General features: G+C 43.3%; 1 protein-coding gene across 1 annotated transcript; it reads right to left on the bottom strand.

The window, feature by feature from the left end:
- Positions 1-15,781: 15,781 nt before the first annotated feature.
- LOC108710458 (extracellular calcium-sensing receptor) lies at positions 15,782-19,721 on the bottom strand. Its single transcript, XM_018251596.1, has 4 exons — positions 19,050-19,721; positions 18,595-18,822; positions 18,324-18,447; positions 15,782-16,686 (listed from the first exon to the last, which is right to left on the bottom strand). The coding sequence occupies exons 1-4, from the start codon at positions 19,719-19,721 to the stop codon at positions 15,782-15,784; spliced, it is 1,929 nt and encodes a 642-aa protein (XP_018107085.1).
- Positions 19,722-21,113: the final 1,392 nt, after the last annotated feature.

Raw genomic sequence — 21,113 nt, 5'->3', positions numbered from 1 at the left:
TTGAATTCCTCAAAAAGGAATTCAGTTCTGCCCCAATCCTCCGTCACCCCGACACTGCGCTTCCTTTTATTGTGGAGGTTGACGCCTCTGAGGTGGGAGCTGGGGCAGTCCTTTCTCAAAGGCACCCGACTACCAACAAGTTACATCCCTGTGCTTTCTTCTCCAGGAAGTTTTCTCCCGCAGAGGTGAATTATGATATAGGTAACAGGGAATTGCTGGCAGTCAAATGGGCCTTTGAGGAATGGCGGCACCTCCTGGAGGGTGCAAAACATCTGGTGAAGGTCTATACTGACCACAAAAATCTGTTGTATATAGAGTCTGCTAAACGCCTTAATCCTAGGCAGGCTAGGTGGGCTCTATTTTCCACAAGGTTTAATTTTTCTTTGACTTTCCGGCCTGGGACTAAAAATACCAAGGCGGATGCACTTTCGAGGAGTTTTGAAGCAATTTCCCCTGACTCTAGTGAGTGTACTCCCATCATTCCAAGGGAAATAATTGTTGCGACCTTGGAGTCTGACCTCTCTTCCTTACTGTCCCCTTTACAGTCATCAGCTCCTGCTGAAACCCCATCTGGTAGATGGTTCGTTCCTGAGGAACTTAGGGAACAAGTGTTAAGGGAGGTTCATGATTCTAAAGTGGCGGGTCATCCAGGTATTACAAAAACCATTTCTCTTTTATCCCGTCATGTCTGGTGGCCTTCCTTCAAACTGGATACTAAAACATTTGTCTTTTCCTGTCCAGTCTGCCAGAGGTCTAAGTCATCTCATCTTCTGTCCCAGGGTCTATTAAACCCCTTACCCGTTCCAGTGAAACCATGGTCTCACATTTCCATGGATTTTATTGTGGAGTTGCCTCCTTCTCAGGGTAAGACAGTGATTTGGGTGGTGGTTGATAGGTTCAGCAAAATGGCTCATTTTATTCCTCTTCCACATCTCCCTTCTGCTAAAACCCTGGCTGACTTATTTATTACTCATATTTTTAAGTTTCATGGTTTTCCTGTAAATATTGTTTCTGACAGGGGGGTTCAGTTTGTTTCAAGATTTTGGCGTGCTTTCTGTTCTTTGGTGGGTACTGAATTGTCTTTCTCTTCTGCCTATCACCCCCAAACTAACGGTCAAACCGAAAGGGTGAACCAGTCCCTTGAGCAGTATCTCAGATGCTATGTGTCTGATAACCAGTCCACATGGTCCAAACTGCTACCCTGGGCAGAATTTGCATACAATAATGCTACCCATTCCTCCTCTGGAGAGTCTCCTTTCTTTGTTGTCTATGGTTTGCACCCCAAAGCGTTTTCTTTTTCTGACTCTAATTCCCCTGTACCCTCTGCCAATTCTTCTATCCTGAAATTTTCCGAAATTTGGTCTCAAGTTCATAATTCTTTATCCGCAGCTTCCCTAGCTCAGAAAAGAGCTGCTGACAAATCCCGTAGGGAAGCACCCCAGTACAAGGTGGGAGATTTAGTATGGTTGTCGACAAAGAATATCAAGTTGAAGGTTCCCTCTCCTAAACTGGGTCCTAGATTCATTGGTCCATACCCCATCATTGCAGTAATTAATCCATCCTCTGTCCGTCTTCAGTTACCTCCTAATTTCAGAATTTCTAATTCCTTCCATGTCTCTCTTTTGAAGCCTGCTAATAATTCTCGTCATCTGTCTATTCCTCCCCCAGTGCTGGTTGAAGGTCAGCCTGAGTATGAGATCCAGGAGTTCCTCGACTCCCGCCTCGTGAGGGGTAAGTTACAATATCTTACCAGGTGGAAGGGCTTCGGTCCTGAGGAGAACTCTTGGGTCTCAGTTGATGACATCAAGGCTGACCGCCTCAGGAGACAATACCATGCTAGGTTTCCCGGTAAGCCTGGGGGTCCAGTGGCCCCCCCTAGAGGGGGGGGTAATGTAACGAGCATACCTGGTGGTCTAGGGGGGGGACGACAGGGACGCCTGTCGCCCCCTCGGCAGGGACGCCTGCCTCGACGAGCGGCTCTGTAGGCCGCAGGCGCCGGCATCCTAGGGCGCGCGCGGCGCGCTCTGGGGTTTCTTGAAGGCGCAGGCGCGCTGACGTAATGACGTCAGCGCGCAAGGGCGCGAAATTCAAATGCTATTTAAAGGTACAGTTTTACTTTATGCATTGCCCGTGATAGGATTTATTCCTGGTGCTTCTGAGCTTTGTGCTTTTGTCTGATTCTGTCTGATTATCCGTTTTTGACCCTTGCCTGCCTGTTTGACTATTCTGATCTCTGGAACCTGACCCTTGCCTGCCTTCGACAACTCTTCCTGCCAATTCCCTTGATTGACAACCCGGTTTGACCCTCGCCTGCCTGACTATTCTCGATATCTGCCTGCCTCGACCCTGCCAGTCTGACGATTCTCTTTGCCTGCTCCATTTGTACCGTGACCTTCGGCCCAATAGACTCTGCTACCTGCCGTGCCCCTCTGCTAGCCAGAACATCTCGCCTAGTACCCCTCGTTAAGTCCAGGTGGCACCCAAGTAAGCTGAGGGCTCCTCCCGAAGCCCAACGGTGGTCACACTACTGGTGAAGCCGAGCCGAGACCAGGGTACTTGGCACCTGTTCTGGTATTGGGTGCCGGCCGTGACAGTCTATTCAGCATTTCATTGGCTTTGCCAACTATTACCGGCAGTTCATTAAAGGTTTTTCTTCCAAGATTGCACCTATTCTTTCTCTTCGTAAGGGTGGAAAACCGAGCTGTTTGCCTCCACAGGCACTGGAAGCCTTTCAAGATCTCAAAGACTCTTTTTCATTCTAAGACACCCTGATCCCCTTCTGCCGTTTTTTATTGAAGTTGATGCTTCTGATGTGGGGGCTGGAGCAGTCTTGTCACAGAGGTCCTCAAGTGATGGAAAATTACACCCTTGTGCCTTCTTCTCCAAAAAATTCTCTTCCCCTGAACAGAATTACGATGTGGGAAATCGTGAACTGTTAGCTGTAAAACTGGCCTTGGAGGAATGGAGGCATTTGCTGGAGGGTTCTTCTGTCCCGGTGACCATCTTTACCAATCATAAGAACTTGGAATATATTCAGACTTTAAAACGCTTGAATCCCAGACAAGCTCGTGGTCACTATTCTTTTCCAGGTTCACTTTTGTCTTGACTTTTCGTCCTGGTTCCAGAAATAAGAAGGCTGATGCTTTGTCTAGGAGTTTTCTTCCTGAAGAGACCAGTTCCAGGAATCTTGAACCTATCTTACCCTCTACCAAGATTGTGGTGGCTCTAACTCCTTCAGTGGCTTCTCAACTGTTATCTGCACAGTCTTCTGCACCGTCGGATACTCCCCTGGGGGTAGCCTTTGTTCCACCTGAACTCCGTCAGTTGATTCTTGAGCAGTCTCATAGTTCCAAGCAGGCTGGTCATCCTGGGATTCGGAAGACAACCGATTTGCTTTCCCGCCTGGTTTGGTGGCCTACTCTTCGGAAAGACGGAAAGAAGGATTTCGTTTCTTCCTGTGCCATTTGTGCTGCCTCTAAGTCTGGACATTCTCCACCCAAAGGTCTTCTTCTTCCATTACCCATTCCCTCAAGACCCTGGACTCATTTGGCCATGGACATTATTGTTGACCTTCCTGCTTCCTTGGGTCATACGGTTATCTGGGTGGTGGTGGATAGGTTCAGCAAGATGGCCCATTTCATTCCTCTCCACAAGTTACCCTCTGCTCCTGAACTCTCTAGACTATTCATCCAGCACATTTTTCGCCTTCATGGATTTCCTGCGGACATAGTATCGGACAGAGGGTCACAGTTTGTTTCTAAGTTTTGGAGGTCCTTGTGCAAAGCTCTTCACATCTCCCTTCAGTTTTCATCTGCATATCATCCTCAGTCCAATGGTGCTGCAGAGCGAGTCAACCAAGCTCTGGAGCAATTCCTGCGCTGTCATGTATCCTTATGCCAGGATGACTGGGCCGACCTCCTTCTTTGGGCCGAATTTGCACACAATAATGCTTTTCATGCTTCTTCCAGTAAATCCCCTTTTTTCTGCGTATTGGGTCAACATCCTATGGCCTTTCCTCAGGATCTTCTCCTCACCAATGTTCCTGCGGCCAATGATCAAGTTGCCCATATGTCTGCCATCTGGCATGCCACCAAAGCTAATCTGGAGAAGAGTTCCTTATCTCAAAAGCATTTTGCCGACAGAAGAAGCGCATTTACTCCTCAATATTCCCTTGGGGATAGAGTTTGGTTGTCCGCAAGAAATATCTGCATTAAGATTCCTCCTGTTATTGAGGTTATCAATCCTGTGGCCGTTCGTCTCTAGTTACCTCCAGAGATGCGGATTCCCAATGTGTTCCATGTGTCCCTGCTTAAACCAGCTTCTTCTTTGGAACCTTCTTCTTCTTTCAATGCTCCTGTTATTGTGGAAGGATCCCAGGAGTTTGAGGTCAAAAGAGTGTTGGATTCTCGCTTCTCCAAGGGCACATTGCAAAACTTGATTGAAAGGAAGGGTTTTGGTCCAGAAGAGTGTTCCTGGGTGAGATCTTCTGATGTTCATGCTCCTGTACTTGTTAGAAGATTCCAAAAGCAGTTTCCTTCCAAGCCTGGTCATGGTGGTCCTGAGGCCCCCCATAAGGAAGGGGGTACTGTAAGGAAACCTTACCTGGAGTCCCACGATGGCGTCTCCCAAGATGGCGGCGTCTCCCAAGAAGGCGGCGGCTTCCATGTGGTTCCTCCTGGTCGCAGCCTTGTGACATCACGCCGGCGTCAATTTTGAGAGGCCTTTTGAGCTCTGCTGAAGTGAGGGTCCATCACCTATTGTAGACCATTCCCATGGGTAAAATATGAGAAGAAAAATTTAGCTATCCCAGAGGACTACAATTCTCAGAGTATCACAGTTCAGCTTTTGCCCCACACACCTCCTATTATAGGTCATCCCGCTGGTTGTCTGCCAGTATATACTATATTGGCTGTCCTGTTGCTGAGGAGCTTCATCTTCTAAGAAAACTGCCCCACTTGGAGGGAGCTCTGGTGCCGGCAGCCACAATGGGATGAAATCAAGGGCTTGGGTGCTAGCAACAAAGTCTGATAGAGCCAGATAGAGCACTGTGATCCCACTAAATAAATTCCCCTCTCGGTATACTTCAATATTACTGGTTACTAGTAAATAGCTAGTTATGCAATGGTGTACTTTACATTTCTGAGCAGCAACTTCACTTAGAACTATCCGCTTTACCAAATAATTGCACCAGATGAGACCTATTATTCAGGTGTGGAGGCAAGGAGGTATTAAAGTGCAATCTTTAGTATTTCACAAGAATGGGCGCCATTGGTTCTTGTAATTTAACCAGAACTTATTTATTAAGAACAACCCTCCGGGCAGGGAGAGATCGGGGAGCACCAGGCAGGTGAGAGTATTTCTGGGCTAGCAGGGACAACAAGGGCCGAGGCTCACCGGGTTCTTACTTGATGTCCTGCCAGCCTATTTTAACACTGTGAGCAGAACATTCACCTCTGTAGAACAGGGGACAAGAGGAATCAATCAGTTCACTCAGAGTTTTCTTTTCTTCTCTTGAAACTCCTCTTTGAGTGGAACTCAAGTAAAACACTTTAACTCCTGAGGCCTACACACTGGTTCCCCCACTGGGCAACAATGGCACCGGGAATCTAGTCCCTCTAGCACTCCTTGTTGGAGCCTAAAACTGCTCAGCTAAATAACCTATATCTAACTATCTCTTAGACAGCTGATCACTCGCTAAATCCTGCACTTCTCTGGAGTTCCACCATACCTCCCAACATTTTGGAAGTAAAAAGAGGGACAAAAAATTTTTTTCGGCACGTAGTGCAGCAATTTTTTGACCACACCCCTTTCTGTGGCCACACCCCCTAATTACCATGTTCGTTCTACAAAATTTGGCAGGTTATGAAAGTTTGAAATATTTGTCCTTATCTAAACTGTGTTTTTGTGTCTCAAAATTGTTACAAAGTATCTTATTTGCACCTGTTAGCTGTTTTGGGCTCTCTGCTAAAAGCCAATTAAGTGAGAAACTTTGTTTCTTTTTCTGGCTGTTCAGTGCAGAGAAAAGAGGGACTTTCCAGTACAAATAATGAGGGACTGCTGGTTGAGCTGTCAAAAGAGGGACTGTCCCTCCGAAAAAGGGACAGTTGGGAGGTATGTTGCACTCTTGACTCTCTTCCACTCATTAGGGAGTCCCTGGCAAAAGCCCTGAACCTTTGTGGGCTCCAACATATATATCCTCAATCACTGCCACCATGTGGCTAAACTAGGTAACTCTAAAAGTCAAAAGGAAGAGGCGCAAATAATTCCTCCATAACTAAGGGGCCCTTCAGTGTCTTTAGGGGAGCGCATAATAAATGGGGAAGGTATTTATCAGCCCCCTACATGTGCAAAATAATATGTAAAATAATACAAATAAATAAATAAAATAAATATAAAATAAAGAAATAAACTAAATAAAAATTAAAAATAAAATAAATTAATGTATAGTAAAATAAATCAATAACATAATATAGGTACTTTAAAAAATAATACAAATACATGTATATAATCAATACTAATAAATACATACAAAAAACTAATGCTGACGTCTGGTTCTTGATTCATATTAAAAACAATCTGGGGGAAAAAAATCTATAGAAATAATATATAAATTAAATATATAATAACGATTCAAACTAATAACATAAAAAATAAGAAATAAATATACAGGTATGGGATCAGTTATCCGGAACCCTGTCATCCAGAAAGATCCAAAATATGGAATGTCCGTCTCCCATAGGCTCCATTTTAATCAAATGCAGTAATTCCAATTTTTAAAAATGATTTCCTTTTTCTCTGTAATAATAAAACAGTCGCTTGTACTTGATCCCAACTAAGATATAATTAATCCTTATTGGAAGCAAAACCAGCCTATTGGGTTTATTTAATGTTTATATGATTTTCTAGTAGATTTAAGGTATGAAGATCCAAATTACAGAAAGACCCTTTATCAGGAAAACCCCAGGTCCCGAGCATACAGGTTTAGGACCTGTTATCCAGAATGCTCAGGATCTGGGGTGTATATATATATATATATATATATATATATATATATATATATATATATATATATATATATATATATATATATCGAATCAGGTGGGAAACGGGAAGGGAAAAACATTTTTTACTTCCTAGATTTGTGACAAAAAATCACGCAATTTCCCTCCCTGCCCCTAATTTGCATATGCAGACTAGGATTCGGATTCGGTTCAGCCGGGCAGAAGGATTCGGCCAAATCGTGCTGGAAAAAAGGGCTAATCCTGGCCAAATCCCGAACCGAATCCTGGATTCGAATCTGGATTTCCAGATAACCTGTATAATAAAATATACCAATAACTTAATGCATAAAATAAAAAATCAGCTAAAAATAAAAAAAAAAGCCATGTAAATAATCAATAGTAATAAATAAATACAAATAATGCATGAAATAAATAAAAGTTGGGGGACATGGACGTTTCTCTGTAAAACAGATTATGATAAAAAAAAAAAGTCAGTCTAATGCAGTTCATTTCTAAACTGTATAATAAACAATAAACAAGGTTTACATGTAATATAATGTATAATGTTATATCATATTTTATAATACTCTCATTTTCTGATGATATTTATTGAAGCCATTGAACAGTACAGTGGAGAGGAGGTCAACATGAGGTTTATGAGGTTTTACAAAAGGCTGCTGAAGAGCTTACAATCTAACGGGGGCCATTGGGCAATACAAGAGGAGACGAGGAGCGCATCCAGCATACAAAGAGTGAACCTATTTTTCATTTTAGTGAAGGGAAAATTGCTAATGGAATGATGTGGGTGAGTAATTGAGTGAGTTCCCAGCAGAGCAGTTTCCATTAGTCTTGTACACACTCCTGAGCGCTCTCAGCTATTAGCAACGCTCTGCAGGGTCGGAGCTCCCACAGGCCCCCGAGGAGCAGATGGGAGGAGTAATTATCTGTCATTAGATCATTAGCAACTGAGACAACACCTGCCCTCAGCCTTCTCCTTCCTGGGGGAAGATAAAGACACCCCTGTGAGTAGAGACGACACGGAGATAACGAGCAATTAATTACACACGCAATTAGTCTCCTCTTCTGTCACAACCCAGAATCCCACGGGCTTTCCCTTCCCTCTCTGCTCTTTTTATTTCTATTCATTTTATCTGCTCAGTCTTTGTGTTAATATGAGCAATAAATAACATGTAGTGAAATCACATTAAAGAATAAACTTTAGGGGAAGGCAAATAGGAATGCTATATGTATAGATATATATAATACACTCTGGCAATATATATATTTCTATTTTATATAAATATACACATAAATCATTCCTATTATATATATATATATATATATATATATATATATATATATATATATATATATATATATATATATATATATATATATATATAAAAGGTGCTTAGTGATCAACGGTTATAATTGGAGCTTAGTGATGTCATTTCTGTCACACGACTCACTGAAACTTTTTAATTGTAATAAATATAGTACCCCCTGTTGCAAAATATGAGGATATTAGAAGTTACCCCCTAGTTCTATGACCATGGCATTAGGCCTCATGCATTTATATGGTCATGGAACTCCTCGATAATATCCCTATATTTTACAAGAGGGGGTACTTTATTCACTATATAATAGTATTTTAACACACTTTCCTGCTGAATTGTGCTTTGTATTTTTTTTATTTTTGTGATATCTCTCTGTACAGACTATGAGCAAACTTAGGGGACTGTTCCTGCTGAATTGTGCTTAGTACAGAGGAATACCTATACTGTCATAGTTTTATGGGATCTCTCTGTACAGACTATGAGCAAACTTAGGGGACTGTTCCTGCTGAATTGTGCTTAGTACAGAGGAATACCTATGCTGCCATAGTTTTATGGGATCTCTCTGTACAGACTATGAGCAAACTTAGGGGACTGTTCCTGCTGAATTGTGCTTAGTACAGAGGAATACCTATGCTGTCATAGTTTTATGGGATCTCTCTGTACAGACTATGAGCAAACTTAGGGGACTGTTCCTGCTGAATTGTGCTTAGTACAGAGGAATACCTATGCTGTCATAGTTTTATGGGATCTCTCTGTACAGACTATGAGCAAACTTAGGGGACTGTTCCTGCTGAATTGTGCTTAGTACAGGGAATACCTATGCTGCCATAGTTTTATGGGATCTCTCTGTACAGACTTTGAACAAACTTATGGACTGTTCCTGCTGAATTGTGCTTAGTACAGAGGAATACCTATGCTGCCATAGTTTTACGGTATCTCTCTGTACAGACTATGAGCAAACTTAGGGACTGTTCCTGCTGAATTGTGCTTAGTACAGAGGAATACCTATGCTGCCATAGTTTTTATGGGATCTCTCTGTACAGACTATGAGCAAACTTAGGGACTGTTCCTGCTGAATTGTGCTTAGTACAGGGAATACCTATGCTGCCATAGTTTTATGGGATCTCTCTGTACAGACTATGAGCAAACTTAGGGACTGTTCCTGCTGAATTGTGCTTAGTACAGGGGAATACCTATGCTGCCATAGTTTTATGGGATCTCTCTGTACAGACTATGAACAAACTTAGGGGACTGTTCCTGCTGAATTGTGCTTAGTACAGGGAATACCTATGCTGGACTAGCTTTATGGTAGCCCATGACTAGTCTATGACCAGAATGATAGTCTGCCCATTCCATTGATCATCAGGGGGGGGGGGTACAGGCTTGATATCGCTGCTAAAGAGCTCCTCTATCATTCTGGCCTATTATTTATTTGCAGAAATATGGCCCCGGGAGTGGCAGAAATACCAGGCTGCTTGTTCTGCACCGGACACGTGACTGTATTTTATTTACTTGTTTACACTGACTCTTATCTGCTGCCCTGTAATCAGAATTGAGTGTGAGTGTGCCAGCTGGAACCTATTTGTCAGATTAATACAGAACGACTCTGGCTGTTCCTGCCTGGACGACGTGTATTGCTGAATGCGACTATGTATAGCACTGCAATGGTATGTGGCCTTGAGCACTTCTTATGTGTTGCATTTAGGTAGAAGATATTTTCCATGTTTTTCCCAGCATGCACCCTGATGCCCATGAGTGGTGCCCCCTGAAGGGGCAGCACATAGGGACACAAGGCTGAATATAGGGCAGACAAAATACTGGGCTCCCGCGTGCAAGTGGAGAGCAAACTAGCACTTCCTATGTTAGAGGTGCAAGTACCTGCCTTGAGCTGTGGGTTATTCCCCCAGAAGGTCCAATGAAGTGGGTGCATCTAAAGTCTTACCTTTCCAGTCTTAGTTTAGCAGGTGTCTGCAATGACACTGGAATTCTGGGAACATTTCTGCATTGTAGGCAAAAATGACTGGGGCTTGTCCCCAAATCCAGTCCAACACTTATTATTTTAATAATAATATCCATGAAACAGGTCAAAAGACGTATCAACCCTTGTCATGCCCCCTCTCCAGGTCTCCTGCGTTAGCAGCCCAGTCACCTGCTTCCTATAGTTTCCCCCCCACCACCACTAAAGTGCTTATAAACCCTTTCCAAATTTACCAGGAACAGAGGCAGCACTGGGTAGAACTGGGGGCATGGCCTGTGCAAAATGGGGCATGACCAGAGGCATAGTGGGCATGGATTCCAGCATTCCTTGGATGGCATAATCTGGGCATTGCAGTCTATACCCTGACCCACCTCAATATGCCCGGTAACAACAGCAATATGCTCCTGATCAAACTCTTCCCATATTTTACAAGCCACACCTAATTTTAGGCCACAAATCTAAACTGCCCAATTCTACTAGTCATCATGGCCTTGTTTGTAATATATTCCTACTACAAATGGAACCTGCCTGCCAACATGTTGCTGAAGGAGCACCACAATATATCAATGAAGTGTATAGAGCATTGGATCTGGGGCTTGTAGCCTCAGCGGCCCCCACACCATCCTCCAGGTCCCCCAGCATCCGGCATCAGGGTCGGAGGTGAGGGGGTGGAAGTGCAGGGAGGGGTCTGTGCTGGTGGGGCCCAAAACAGCTGGGGCCCCGTGTTTTTTCCCGGTGTTCCACCGGCCCAGTCCGACCCTGAGTGTATATGTTCATTTAAGGGAAATACAACGCTTGACCAATGGCTTTGTGTCTTCTTTGGTTTTCCACAGTAGGACTTTAGGTGGCTCTATGGTCTTCTGCTTGTATGGTCAGATACAACTTATGCAAATGACTGACCTGTTATTTAATGAGCAGAGACTATCTAGATATTAGATTTACTTCTGGCATTGAGTGGGTAAAAATAACCCAAAAAAATCTAAAATAGCTGTATTTACACCAGACTAGGATGAGGATGAGGATCCAGAGAGAAGGCTTGGCCTGTTTAGCTCAAGAAATAAAAAAAGTATTTTTTTGTGATTAAAACAAAAGGCAAAACTTATGTTGAGCACAAGTCCTATTCATTGCACTCAGGATTAACAAAGGAGAGGGGGGTATAATGCCTGTTTCAGCTTTAGTTCTCCTTTAATGGGCAGACTCAGCACTCCGGTCACATGTTTCATGGTGTCCATAACGGACAATACTAGAGGTTGGGTGAGGTTTGCAGTGAGTAGGATGAGTGAGTAATATAGGCCTGGGTATTATGGGATTGGTTTATAGAGGGGCTAAGCTATAGAAAGTCCCCCTTGAGGTGTGAAAGGGAGACTTAATAAAGAGAAAGTATTAGGAAATATAAGATAAAAGAGATAGAAATATAAATAAAAGGAAAGATAATAGGAGTAAGATTAAGTTTATTACAACATTGAGCAAACAGCTTTATCAGATCAGAAAAGCAATAAAAAAACGAATATCAGTTTTGCCATTGATTCACCGCTCCAGGGGCGGCGGCAGATCTAGTGAGTTTTGTTCCAAGAAGGGTCAGAGCTGGTCCAAAAGGCACTAACGCCCCAGACAAGTACCTCGTATGCCCATTCCTGCTCTCCTGCTTCCCTTGCTTTGACACAGCAGCACCTCCCTACGTCCTGCTCTTGTCCCCTAGACATGTGACTTTTTGGCCTACGTATGGATGTGGTCTGGATATTAAATGTGGCATTAGATTGCCTAAGGGTTTCAACTCCACCGTTGCTTCTTTTAACCATCTTTGGTTGCCAGTGTTTTGGATACTTAACACAGTCAGATACACTTGTATGGCGAGGTCAACATCAGCAGATCTGGGTCTGATTTGGCCACCCATGTGCTGTGCCAAATAGGTTGATGTCTATGGCCAACGATTGGATCATACAGTTGGGCCTACAAAGACCTATCATATAAGGACTGTATCAACACGCTGTGCACTTCCTTGTTTCATCTAGTCTGATGATTCCATCACAGGGACCCATACACCAGCCAATAAGCTGACAACTAGTTCTGGAAGGACCAAGTTTTTATTGGCTCTTTATTGGCCAGTGCTATACTGTGATAGCCCGTGCATTGTAAGATTCAGAGCTGGGGCAAGTAGTATCAGGGAAATAGTAGTTGTTCCAGTGCCCCAAGATGTTTCTGCTGTGGAATCTGCACACATGGAGTAGGAATAGTAGAGCACAGACAGGGATCAGGCAAGATTGTGTTTAGATTCAGAAACAGGCAAAAAGTTGAGGGCAATAATTGTAAGGCAATGGGCAAAACTGTGAATATAACAAAGGCTTAGGTAGGATTTGGGTAAACAGAAGCCAGTCTGGGCATTGGTTTACAGGGGAACTGGCAATTTAAACATTGACAATCCCCACAATGGGCCCATGGAAATGGTGTGGACAAACTTGCTGCTTCCCCTAAACCAATGGACACATTTATAGTTCAGCTGCAACAGGGTGGGGGAAATGTTTAGAAAGGGTCAGAGTGGGTTCTGTACTAGGGGGTTACATAGGGAACACAGGGTACATCCACAAGCACAGTGATGGATTCTCCATGTTTTTCCCCAGAATTGCGGTGCCATTGCAGTGTTGTTGTAAGGGGGTGATACACTTAGCACATCTGCACTGCACCTACCACAATTGCTTATGATTTGTCTAAATTAAAGCAATTTTTGTGTGTTTAGTTGTAAATTGGGCGCAGTTGTATAGTCTGGCATTCGGCATAGCATCGCTCAATTCAGATTGGAAGACAGGAACTATTCAACTATATGGAAGAGCGTTGTTTTGGCACAAGTACCTTTAATGTCAGTGGAGACTGAAATTGTACTTATGGATGTACACGAGCCCTCGTGTTCCACTTGTGGGCCTAATTGTGATTGTGCGTGCCTTTTCCCACAATTCAGCAATTTTACACAGCTTTGCAAAGCATGAGCAAGTTGCTTCAATATGGGTGATGTGTCATGACTTTCTCACCCTCCATTGGTGCCAGAAATAGCTCATGGTCAACCAGGGCAAATGTGGTCGCCACCCCACCTCTAGAACACCAGCCAAGACTGAGACCATTTTACCAATTTCATGTCAGTGTACTTGTGATATCTCTTGTTATGCACCTGGACTGCCCACTTGAACTTACCCCTTCTTCATGTCCAGAATCAGCACTAAACCCACCTATATATGTCATAGCCCTACCCCCGCCATCATTGCCCTGCCCCCAGCATCACTGGTTCACTTGTAATAATGCAACAATTACTGAAGCTGGCCAGTGCCGGTGGACAAATTCTGGATTCTTTTGCCCTCATGACACTCAAAGACATTATGTACTTGGTATTGGGCAAGTGCCCCTCTGTGGTGCATTCTCAGGTTTCAATATCTGCCCCTTAGTATAGCTCAAAACAAGAGCAAAATGCATAAAACAGGGAAATACCTGTTGTTCCTTTCCCAGAATCCCAGTATAATTGCGCCAGCCACAAAACAGCCTAAAGAGCGTAGGCAGAAAGACTTGGGCTGGTCAGTGACTGACATGTAAATGGGTGCAACTTGCCGGCAACGTAAGCTGTAGTGGGATATAGACGTGCCCTTCAACTGTGATATAAACACACACTGCAGTTCTAATGTTTATACACCAGGTGGCCAATATATAGGTGTAATTAAGAAGCGTATACCCCAATGGGGCAGGCGCATTTCACTTATAACGGTCATACCTGCTGTTTTCCCTTGTAGTGTGCAGTGTTTATGTTCCAATGGAAGGGACATCCCCTGTGTCATGAGAAGCAGCAATTCTTATTATCATTATTGCTTGAAGGACCAATAATTACGCTCAGTTAAGGTTGACAACCATCTGGTTCTGACCCAGACAGCTTGTCCAGTTTTCCAATTAAAAACCAAGCAGAATTGCCCTTGATTGACATTGTCATAGCCCTGCCCCGTGCCGACACTCACCCTGCCCATTATGCCATCGGCCCACCCCCGTGATATCATAGGCCTGCGTAGGGTTGCCTCCTGTCCGGATTCGACTCGGACATTCCGGTTTTTGGGAGGGCTGTCTGGGTCAAAACTATCTGCCTGGTTTTCCAAATTTGGAAAACTGGGCAGGTTTCCCTAAGATTGATGCGACGATTGGCGATCAACAACCGCCACGTCATAGCTCAGCCCGCCGACCCACCCATGCAATGTCACTGTCCCGCCCACAACATCATCGCCCCACCCCATGATGGCATTGGCCCGCCCCTCACCTGAAGCTCGCAGTGGGGAATTGTGGCAACTCTAGGCCCACTCCTGTCCGGATAGCAGGCCAGCGAATGTTAGCAACCCCACGCTCAGTGCTATACAAGGAGAAATATTGCAGATAAAGATTCTATGGGATGCAGGAAGGCATTTGTCCTGGACCCCCATGGGATCATAGGCAAGAAAATATTCTTGGTATTAACCCTTTAAATGCTGACATAGAAATAGCATTTTGCCAGCTCTGCATGGCAAATATGTTATATTAAGGAGTTTACACCCAACCTTGGTGTATTAAAACTCACAGCATCCTCAGCGAGCCACCATCACTGTAAACCATATAGGATATTTCATATCTCAAGCTGCAATGCTCCTACTTTGTGTTAATGATGCTTGATTTAAAGGAGAACCAAAGCTTAACAAAAAAGTAGGGTAGAAATGTTGTACATTATGGTTTTTTTTTTTTAATTTATATTTATTTTTATTTGCAGATAAAAGAAACAGAGAAAAGGAGTGTCTACAAACATGGTTCTAGGTCCGCAGTCACTGGACATGTTCCAGCCTGCAGAAATGTATAGGCACTTAGAACATACACATTTTCATCTGAACTGTACAATATATAACAATAAACAGTTTTGAATAAAACCTTTATGAGTACTGTCATATTGATGTCCTGATCATTAAGAGGGTAGGGGTCGTGGCAATTTAAACACCAAGGTGGGTAAGAGGTGGTTACAATGAGGATACAAGTTACGGTCATCCCTTCTTGTATGGCTGGGAGAATGGTTAGGCTATTTGGGGGCTGTTGTACATTATGTTTTGAGGGTTCTATACCAGTCCCAGGTCCTCACAGCCCTGTAGCATGGACGATCTATGCCAGGAAAGATGCCCCCTGTAGCTCCCCATCTTCTCTCCTACTAATTCCGAGTGCATGCCCTGGGCAGCTTCTGTGAAATCTGACACTTCAGAATCCAAAAGGCAAATCTGACACTTCAGAATCCAAAAGGGCAAATTTAAACGTGACTTGTTATAGTCAGAGAGATTATGAAACGCTAGGCTGGCACAGTAGGTTCATATCCATTTCTACCCATATTTGTTTTTAGGGTTTAGTTTTCCTTTAAGAGGAAGCAGCACACAATGGAATATTAGTGTCTGTTTCACAGATCCAGAAGTCCAGGCTATAGAAGCTGTTTCTTAATTTTTGCCTCGCCCCATTAAACTCTCTTTGGTGTTGAGTTCTGGTCTGAAGAGAATGATGAAACCCTTGGGCAGAAAGATGCAGATGACCAGAGCCCAGCTAGAAGACAGAATGGCAAAGACCTCCATTGCCACAGTATACATGCCCCGAGCACTGATATAAGCTGGGATAAAGGACACCCAGACACTGAGGAAAGCCAACATACTGAATGTGATAAATTTGGCTTCATTAAAGCTGTCTGGAAGCCTCCTGACCAAGAAGGCAAGAACAAAGCTTATGGTGGCCAGAAGTCCTAGATATCCCAGCATACACCAAAAACAAGTAGGAGATCCTTCATTACAGTGAACAATGATGACTCCTGGTTTAGTCTGGATGTCATTTTCCGGAAAAGGAGGGAAGTTGGACAACCAAATAATGCATATACAAAACTGCAGCAGAACACCAAGACCTACGACTAAGTAGGTCACTTTTGTTCCTGTCCATTTTCTTAATTTGCTGCCTGGCTTGGTGGCTTTGAAAGCAATGACAACAGTGATTGTTTTGGCCAGAACACAAGAGATGCAGAGAGTAAAAACCATCCCAAATGACACCTGGCGCAAAAGACACCTTTCAGGTTGAGGGTAACCAATGAAACTTAAAGAACAAAGAAAACAGAGGCTGAGAGATACCAAAAGAAAGCAACTAAGGAGGTAATTGTTGGCACGAACAATGGGACTAGTCTTGAAATTAATGAAAAGCCCCAATAATGCCACTGGGATGATGGAAGAAATGGCATTGGAGGTGATTAGGGTAACACCCAATGGATCATCACAGGAAAGAAACTCAACTGATTTTGTAATGCACTGATCCTTCAGGTTATTGGGCCACTGATCCCATGGACACTTGAAACAGTCAAATGAGTCTGAAAGCAAAGAAAAACATTTTCATTGGCTGAGCTTTAAGTACAAACATCTTGGCAGGCAATGTGTATGTGTGTAATATGCCTGAAGGAATATTCAGAGAATATTTATATAGAAATTGAACTCAAAGTAAACCATTAAAGTTGTCTTCTTTGTTTAGGCTAGGTCCTACCACACAGCCAGGGGTTATGGGATCAGTCAGTGGCCTACAATCAAAGCTGACTGAGCTCTGCAGGCTCTGGTTTTTGTGGACCAATACTAAAAGGCCCAAGGGAATGAATGTGTTGGCCCACTAAACCCTTCCACTACCCAAATCTCTTTGGTTAGGATATGTTTTTTTTCAACCTAACTTACTAAGTTACTATGTAAAGCTATGCACATGATTTAGGGGCAAGAAAGGTTAAAGGGGTGATACACCTATGGTTATGAGGGACCTTGGGGGCCTCCTGCTTGTGGAGTTCCTACTGTTGTAGAATAGGTCAGTGCAAAAATTTGCACCATCCAGGTCTCATAGATTTCTTGGAGCCTCCATACAGGTAAGGGGGAGCAGTAATTAGGTTGAATGGCAGCTCTGCATGAGGATCAGGACACTTGTGCATGTGTATCTCTATCTATCCATCCAACCACTGTTATGGAAAAAATATATCTGGAACGGTCTAATTCCTAAGACGGACGAATGGCTAGTGTCAGAGGGTTGATAGTTGTCACCCCCGCCCTCTATGACGCCATAACGCTATAGGGCCCAAGGCAGGATGGGCTAATGGTCAACTGTGGACAATGGTCACTCATATAACTTATACTAGGCCATACAAACAAAAGATCATCACTCTGTTACTTAAATTCCAGTGTCAGCAGAGTGTCAGCATGTCTCTTATGCCCTTTTTGCAGAAGTGTTGCTCAATAGCTGTCTGTACCACAATGACTATGTTTAGCCAACAGATGTCTACGAGGCTGTGGACAGTTGGAACCAGAAATCTCTTATGTTGCAAAACTGCACATCTTACAGGAATGTATAAATATATATGTCAGTAAGTCTCCTCGCCAGACCATGTATGGTATTTCCGTGAACCCCTTGTCATAATTACTGTAAATGCCTTCTGAAAGCTATATAACGCCTGGACCAAGAGGTGGGTCTTTGGTAAGTCCTTGGCTGACATTCTGTGTGTTACTCCAACAGCTTACCCAGACAAAACTGTTATGATGTATGAATAAATTGCCTGACTATTACTTAAGGTTTTCCTTTACTGAGTTTTTTCTTACACGAGGTCAAAAATGGTACTACTAAAAATACCATCACCACCCATCCACTGATCCGCCCATCCATCCACCCACCGATCCATCCACCCACCGATCCATCCATCCACCCTCCCACCCATCCAATCTTACAAGATAAGCAGGGCCTTGTCTAAATGTTGGATTACAAAAATATGGTTAAGACCACTGAGCTCCACATTTCATAATTATCTGTGGCTAGCCAATACCTAAATACTGGAAGTCCTGTTAATAGCCCATACCTTAATACTAAAGTCCTCTTAATAAAATTACTGGTTTACTATACAGCACAAAAGGCTAGAGCTATTTTTCTGCTCAAGGAATCAATCTAGAACCTGTTTTGATAGAACTTGATTGGGGACTGTACCTGTCTGGTTTGCGACTTCCCCAGAAGGACACGGAACACATTGGAAACAACAGATCGGTTTCCCCTGTATGGTTGCTTTCCTAAATCCTATGGGGCAGCTTTTACTGCAGTAGGATAAAGGAACCTGGGAGAAGAGGATTAAAAGGACACAAGACAAAAGAGTCAGCTTGCATCTTTACATGTACAATTGTGTACTGTTAAAAGAAAGTGACTGAATTGCTTATATGAAAAAATAGTTCAATCAATCTCAGTTGTCCAATAATTTACTTACCTGTTCCCTTTCTGTGGTCCACTGGATGGCACTGGTATTCACAGAGAATGTGTACCCTTTCTGGGTGCTGCCATCATAATTCCCCACCTTCACATGCTGTATTTTGCCTGTAGCATCTATCTGCCAGTTTACAATGTCATACACAGCTGGGAGGTCCCCATTAGAGCCAAAATATACATCTCTCCCATCTTTGGCTTCAAAGTGGACAGTCCTTATTGAATCCATTACCTGTAAGGAAAGAGGACGTTTGAAGTGGTGTCTGTGTTTTGGGTCTTGGTGGAACATCTAAGTCCTTGATGTGGAGGTTTAATAGTTTAAAGCTGCTTAGGAACTAGGGCTCCCAGTTGGCTCAGCCAAGACAGAGACCCACTAATATAAACCTCATTAGCAAAATTAAACATCTTCCTGATCACAACATACAAGTATAAAATATAATTACATATCTAATACAATACCTGCCATGGTTGGAAAGACAAGGGTTCATTGCAGGTCTCGTGGATCTGAAGACATGCTCTTTGTCTGCTGATTAGGATTCCATGCAGAGCCCATGCCAGCGCATAAACTGCAATGTAGATGCTGTAAGTAACCCTCTGGATGCTGTCAGTGAATATGGCCCCGTTAGACTCCTGCCCTGTGCAAATTTTGGTGCTGTTGATAAAACGAACCTCTTTGATCTGCCACTTACAGTGAAAAGTTACTTCCCAAAACTCTTTTAAGAAGATATCATCTGGGGTCTTCTTGGGATCCATAGAGTTAAGAAATTGTTTGAGTCCAGAAATGTGCCCACTATGTAGGGCAAAGCCAACAGTCCCTTTTAGGACATGCCAGTATTTTTCTTTGGAGACCAAGGCTGATGTTGACCATGACTCACTGGCTACCCAAGTTTTACCTGTGACATTATTTTTTAAAAGCTCTTCTACCACTGGTACAAAGTTGGAACCACTGGAGAAGACAACAATGACGCTAGCATTTGACTCTACTATGACTCTTGAGAGATGAAAGGCATTTCTGTCTGGGCGACTAGTCAGTATGTATTCTGTGAAAGCCACACAGGATCCAGACCGCAGAATCTCTGTCGTGGTAGCTCGGATGCCTTCTTGCCCATAGTCTGTGTCCTCTCCTATCATTCCTACCCAGGTCCAACCAAAGTATGATACAAGCTGTGCCAACCCTTTTGACTGAAAAATGTCACTGGGTACGGTCCTGAAGAAGGAAGGAAACTGTGTTCTGTCGCTCAGTACTGAGCTGGTGGAGAAGTAGCTTATCTAAGAGAAAATACAAAGATAACTTCATCAACTGGGTTATTATTGGTGGTTGAAAAACTACTTCAGATCTACTCTTCTATCCATGGCACTGGGGTGTAACAAAGCAGGAACCAATAGTCAGGTGGTCAAAGCAGATCTCAATTGAGAAAAATGGGGGTTAAGGAATACAAATCAGTAGAGGTGGTGTGTGGCATAAGTCTACATAAGAGTACAATAACACAAGAAAAGTAGAACATCACTTAAACAGGGTAGGATTATCGAACACAAAAATGTAAACAGACTTGGAATCAAAAGAATAAATCTCAGCAACCAATTAAATCCCCTACCTGGGGATACCTGTAAAGTCCTAGCAGTCTTGCAATAGCCACAGAAGAAGCAGAGCTTGAATCTCCAATGACCCCTGCAAGTGATGAAATTGGAGACCTCCAGTGGAAGTTCGGAATGGGCTTCAAAGCCCCACCTGAGAGTAACCAGGAGGTCCCTTCTAGCGCTCTTCCAGGAGAAGCACAGGAATCAAACAAATGGACACCGAGGGTGATGTTAGGGAGAAGGTAGGGAGAAGTGCTTATTTCTTGCACAGCCAGGAGAAGTGTCTGTAGCCATTGAAAGGTCAGGGGCACAAACCTGAGGAGTTAAATGAAGATGAATGCATTTCTAGTACAGGCATAATTAACCTTGACCATAATCGTATATATACCCTTACATTTAGTATACCCTCATCTAAACCAGGTTCTTAACAAGCTGCATCATGGTTCTCTTCCTAAAATTCTAACCAATCCATTTGGGTCTGATATGCTAACCAAATTTAGCCCTCAAGGTCTAGCCATGGGTAACTCAAGGCTCTGTATCCAGACTTCTGCACTCTTGGCAATATTTATAGCCAATGTTTTATTACCTACACAATTTTTTCAAGCTTTGCCTCTGTAAAGCAACTGCCAAAACACTCACGTGTGCCCTTATTCTATCCTGCCTAGACTGTTCTACAACCCTTAGATATTTCTAATGCATCTCTAGCTTTCCACCATTATTTATCGCACAGAGAGCTGTTGTTGGAATGCTGATATAAGAGGCACATTTTCCTACACTTTTCAATTCTTACACTGCTATTCTTACCCAATTCTATGTTCCTGAGTCGTACAATACCCATCCTCCTAACACTATCACTCTTATTATTAGGATAGGCACAGCAGGTATAAAGAAGGTATTAAAGGGTAGCATTGTGATGGCTGAAGGTTTCTTACTTACGTGCTGCAG

Source organism: Xenopus laevis, chromosome 3L, assembly GCF_017654675.1.
Source record: "Xenopus laevis strain J_2021 chromosome 3L, Xenopus_laevis_v10.1, whole genome shotgun sequence".
NCBI lineage: Eukaryota > Metazoa > Chordata > Amphibia > Anura > Pipidae > Xenopus > Xenopus laevis.
This window is presented reverse-complemented; position numbering and strand designations above follow the sequence as displayed.

Excerpts from the sequence above, each read along its gene's own strand:
- LOC108710458 (XM_018251596.1), bottom strand. The coding sequence starts at position 19,721 with ATGATAGGAGAGGACACAGACTATGGGCAAGAAGGCATCCGAGCTACC. Across the intron at positions 18,823-19,049 it reads TGTCTTTCCAACCATGGCAG|GTAATGGATTCAATAAGGAC; the intron begins GTATTGTATTAG and ends CTTTCCTTACAG. Across the intron at positions 18,448-18,594 it reads GGACCACAGAAAGGGAACAG|GTTCCTTTATCCTACTGCAG; the intron begins GTAAGTAAATTA and ends CTCTTCTCCCAG.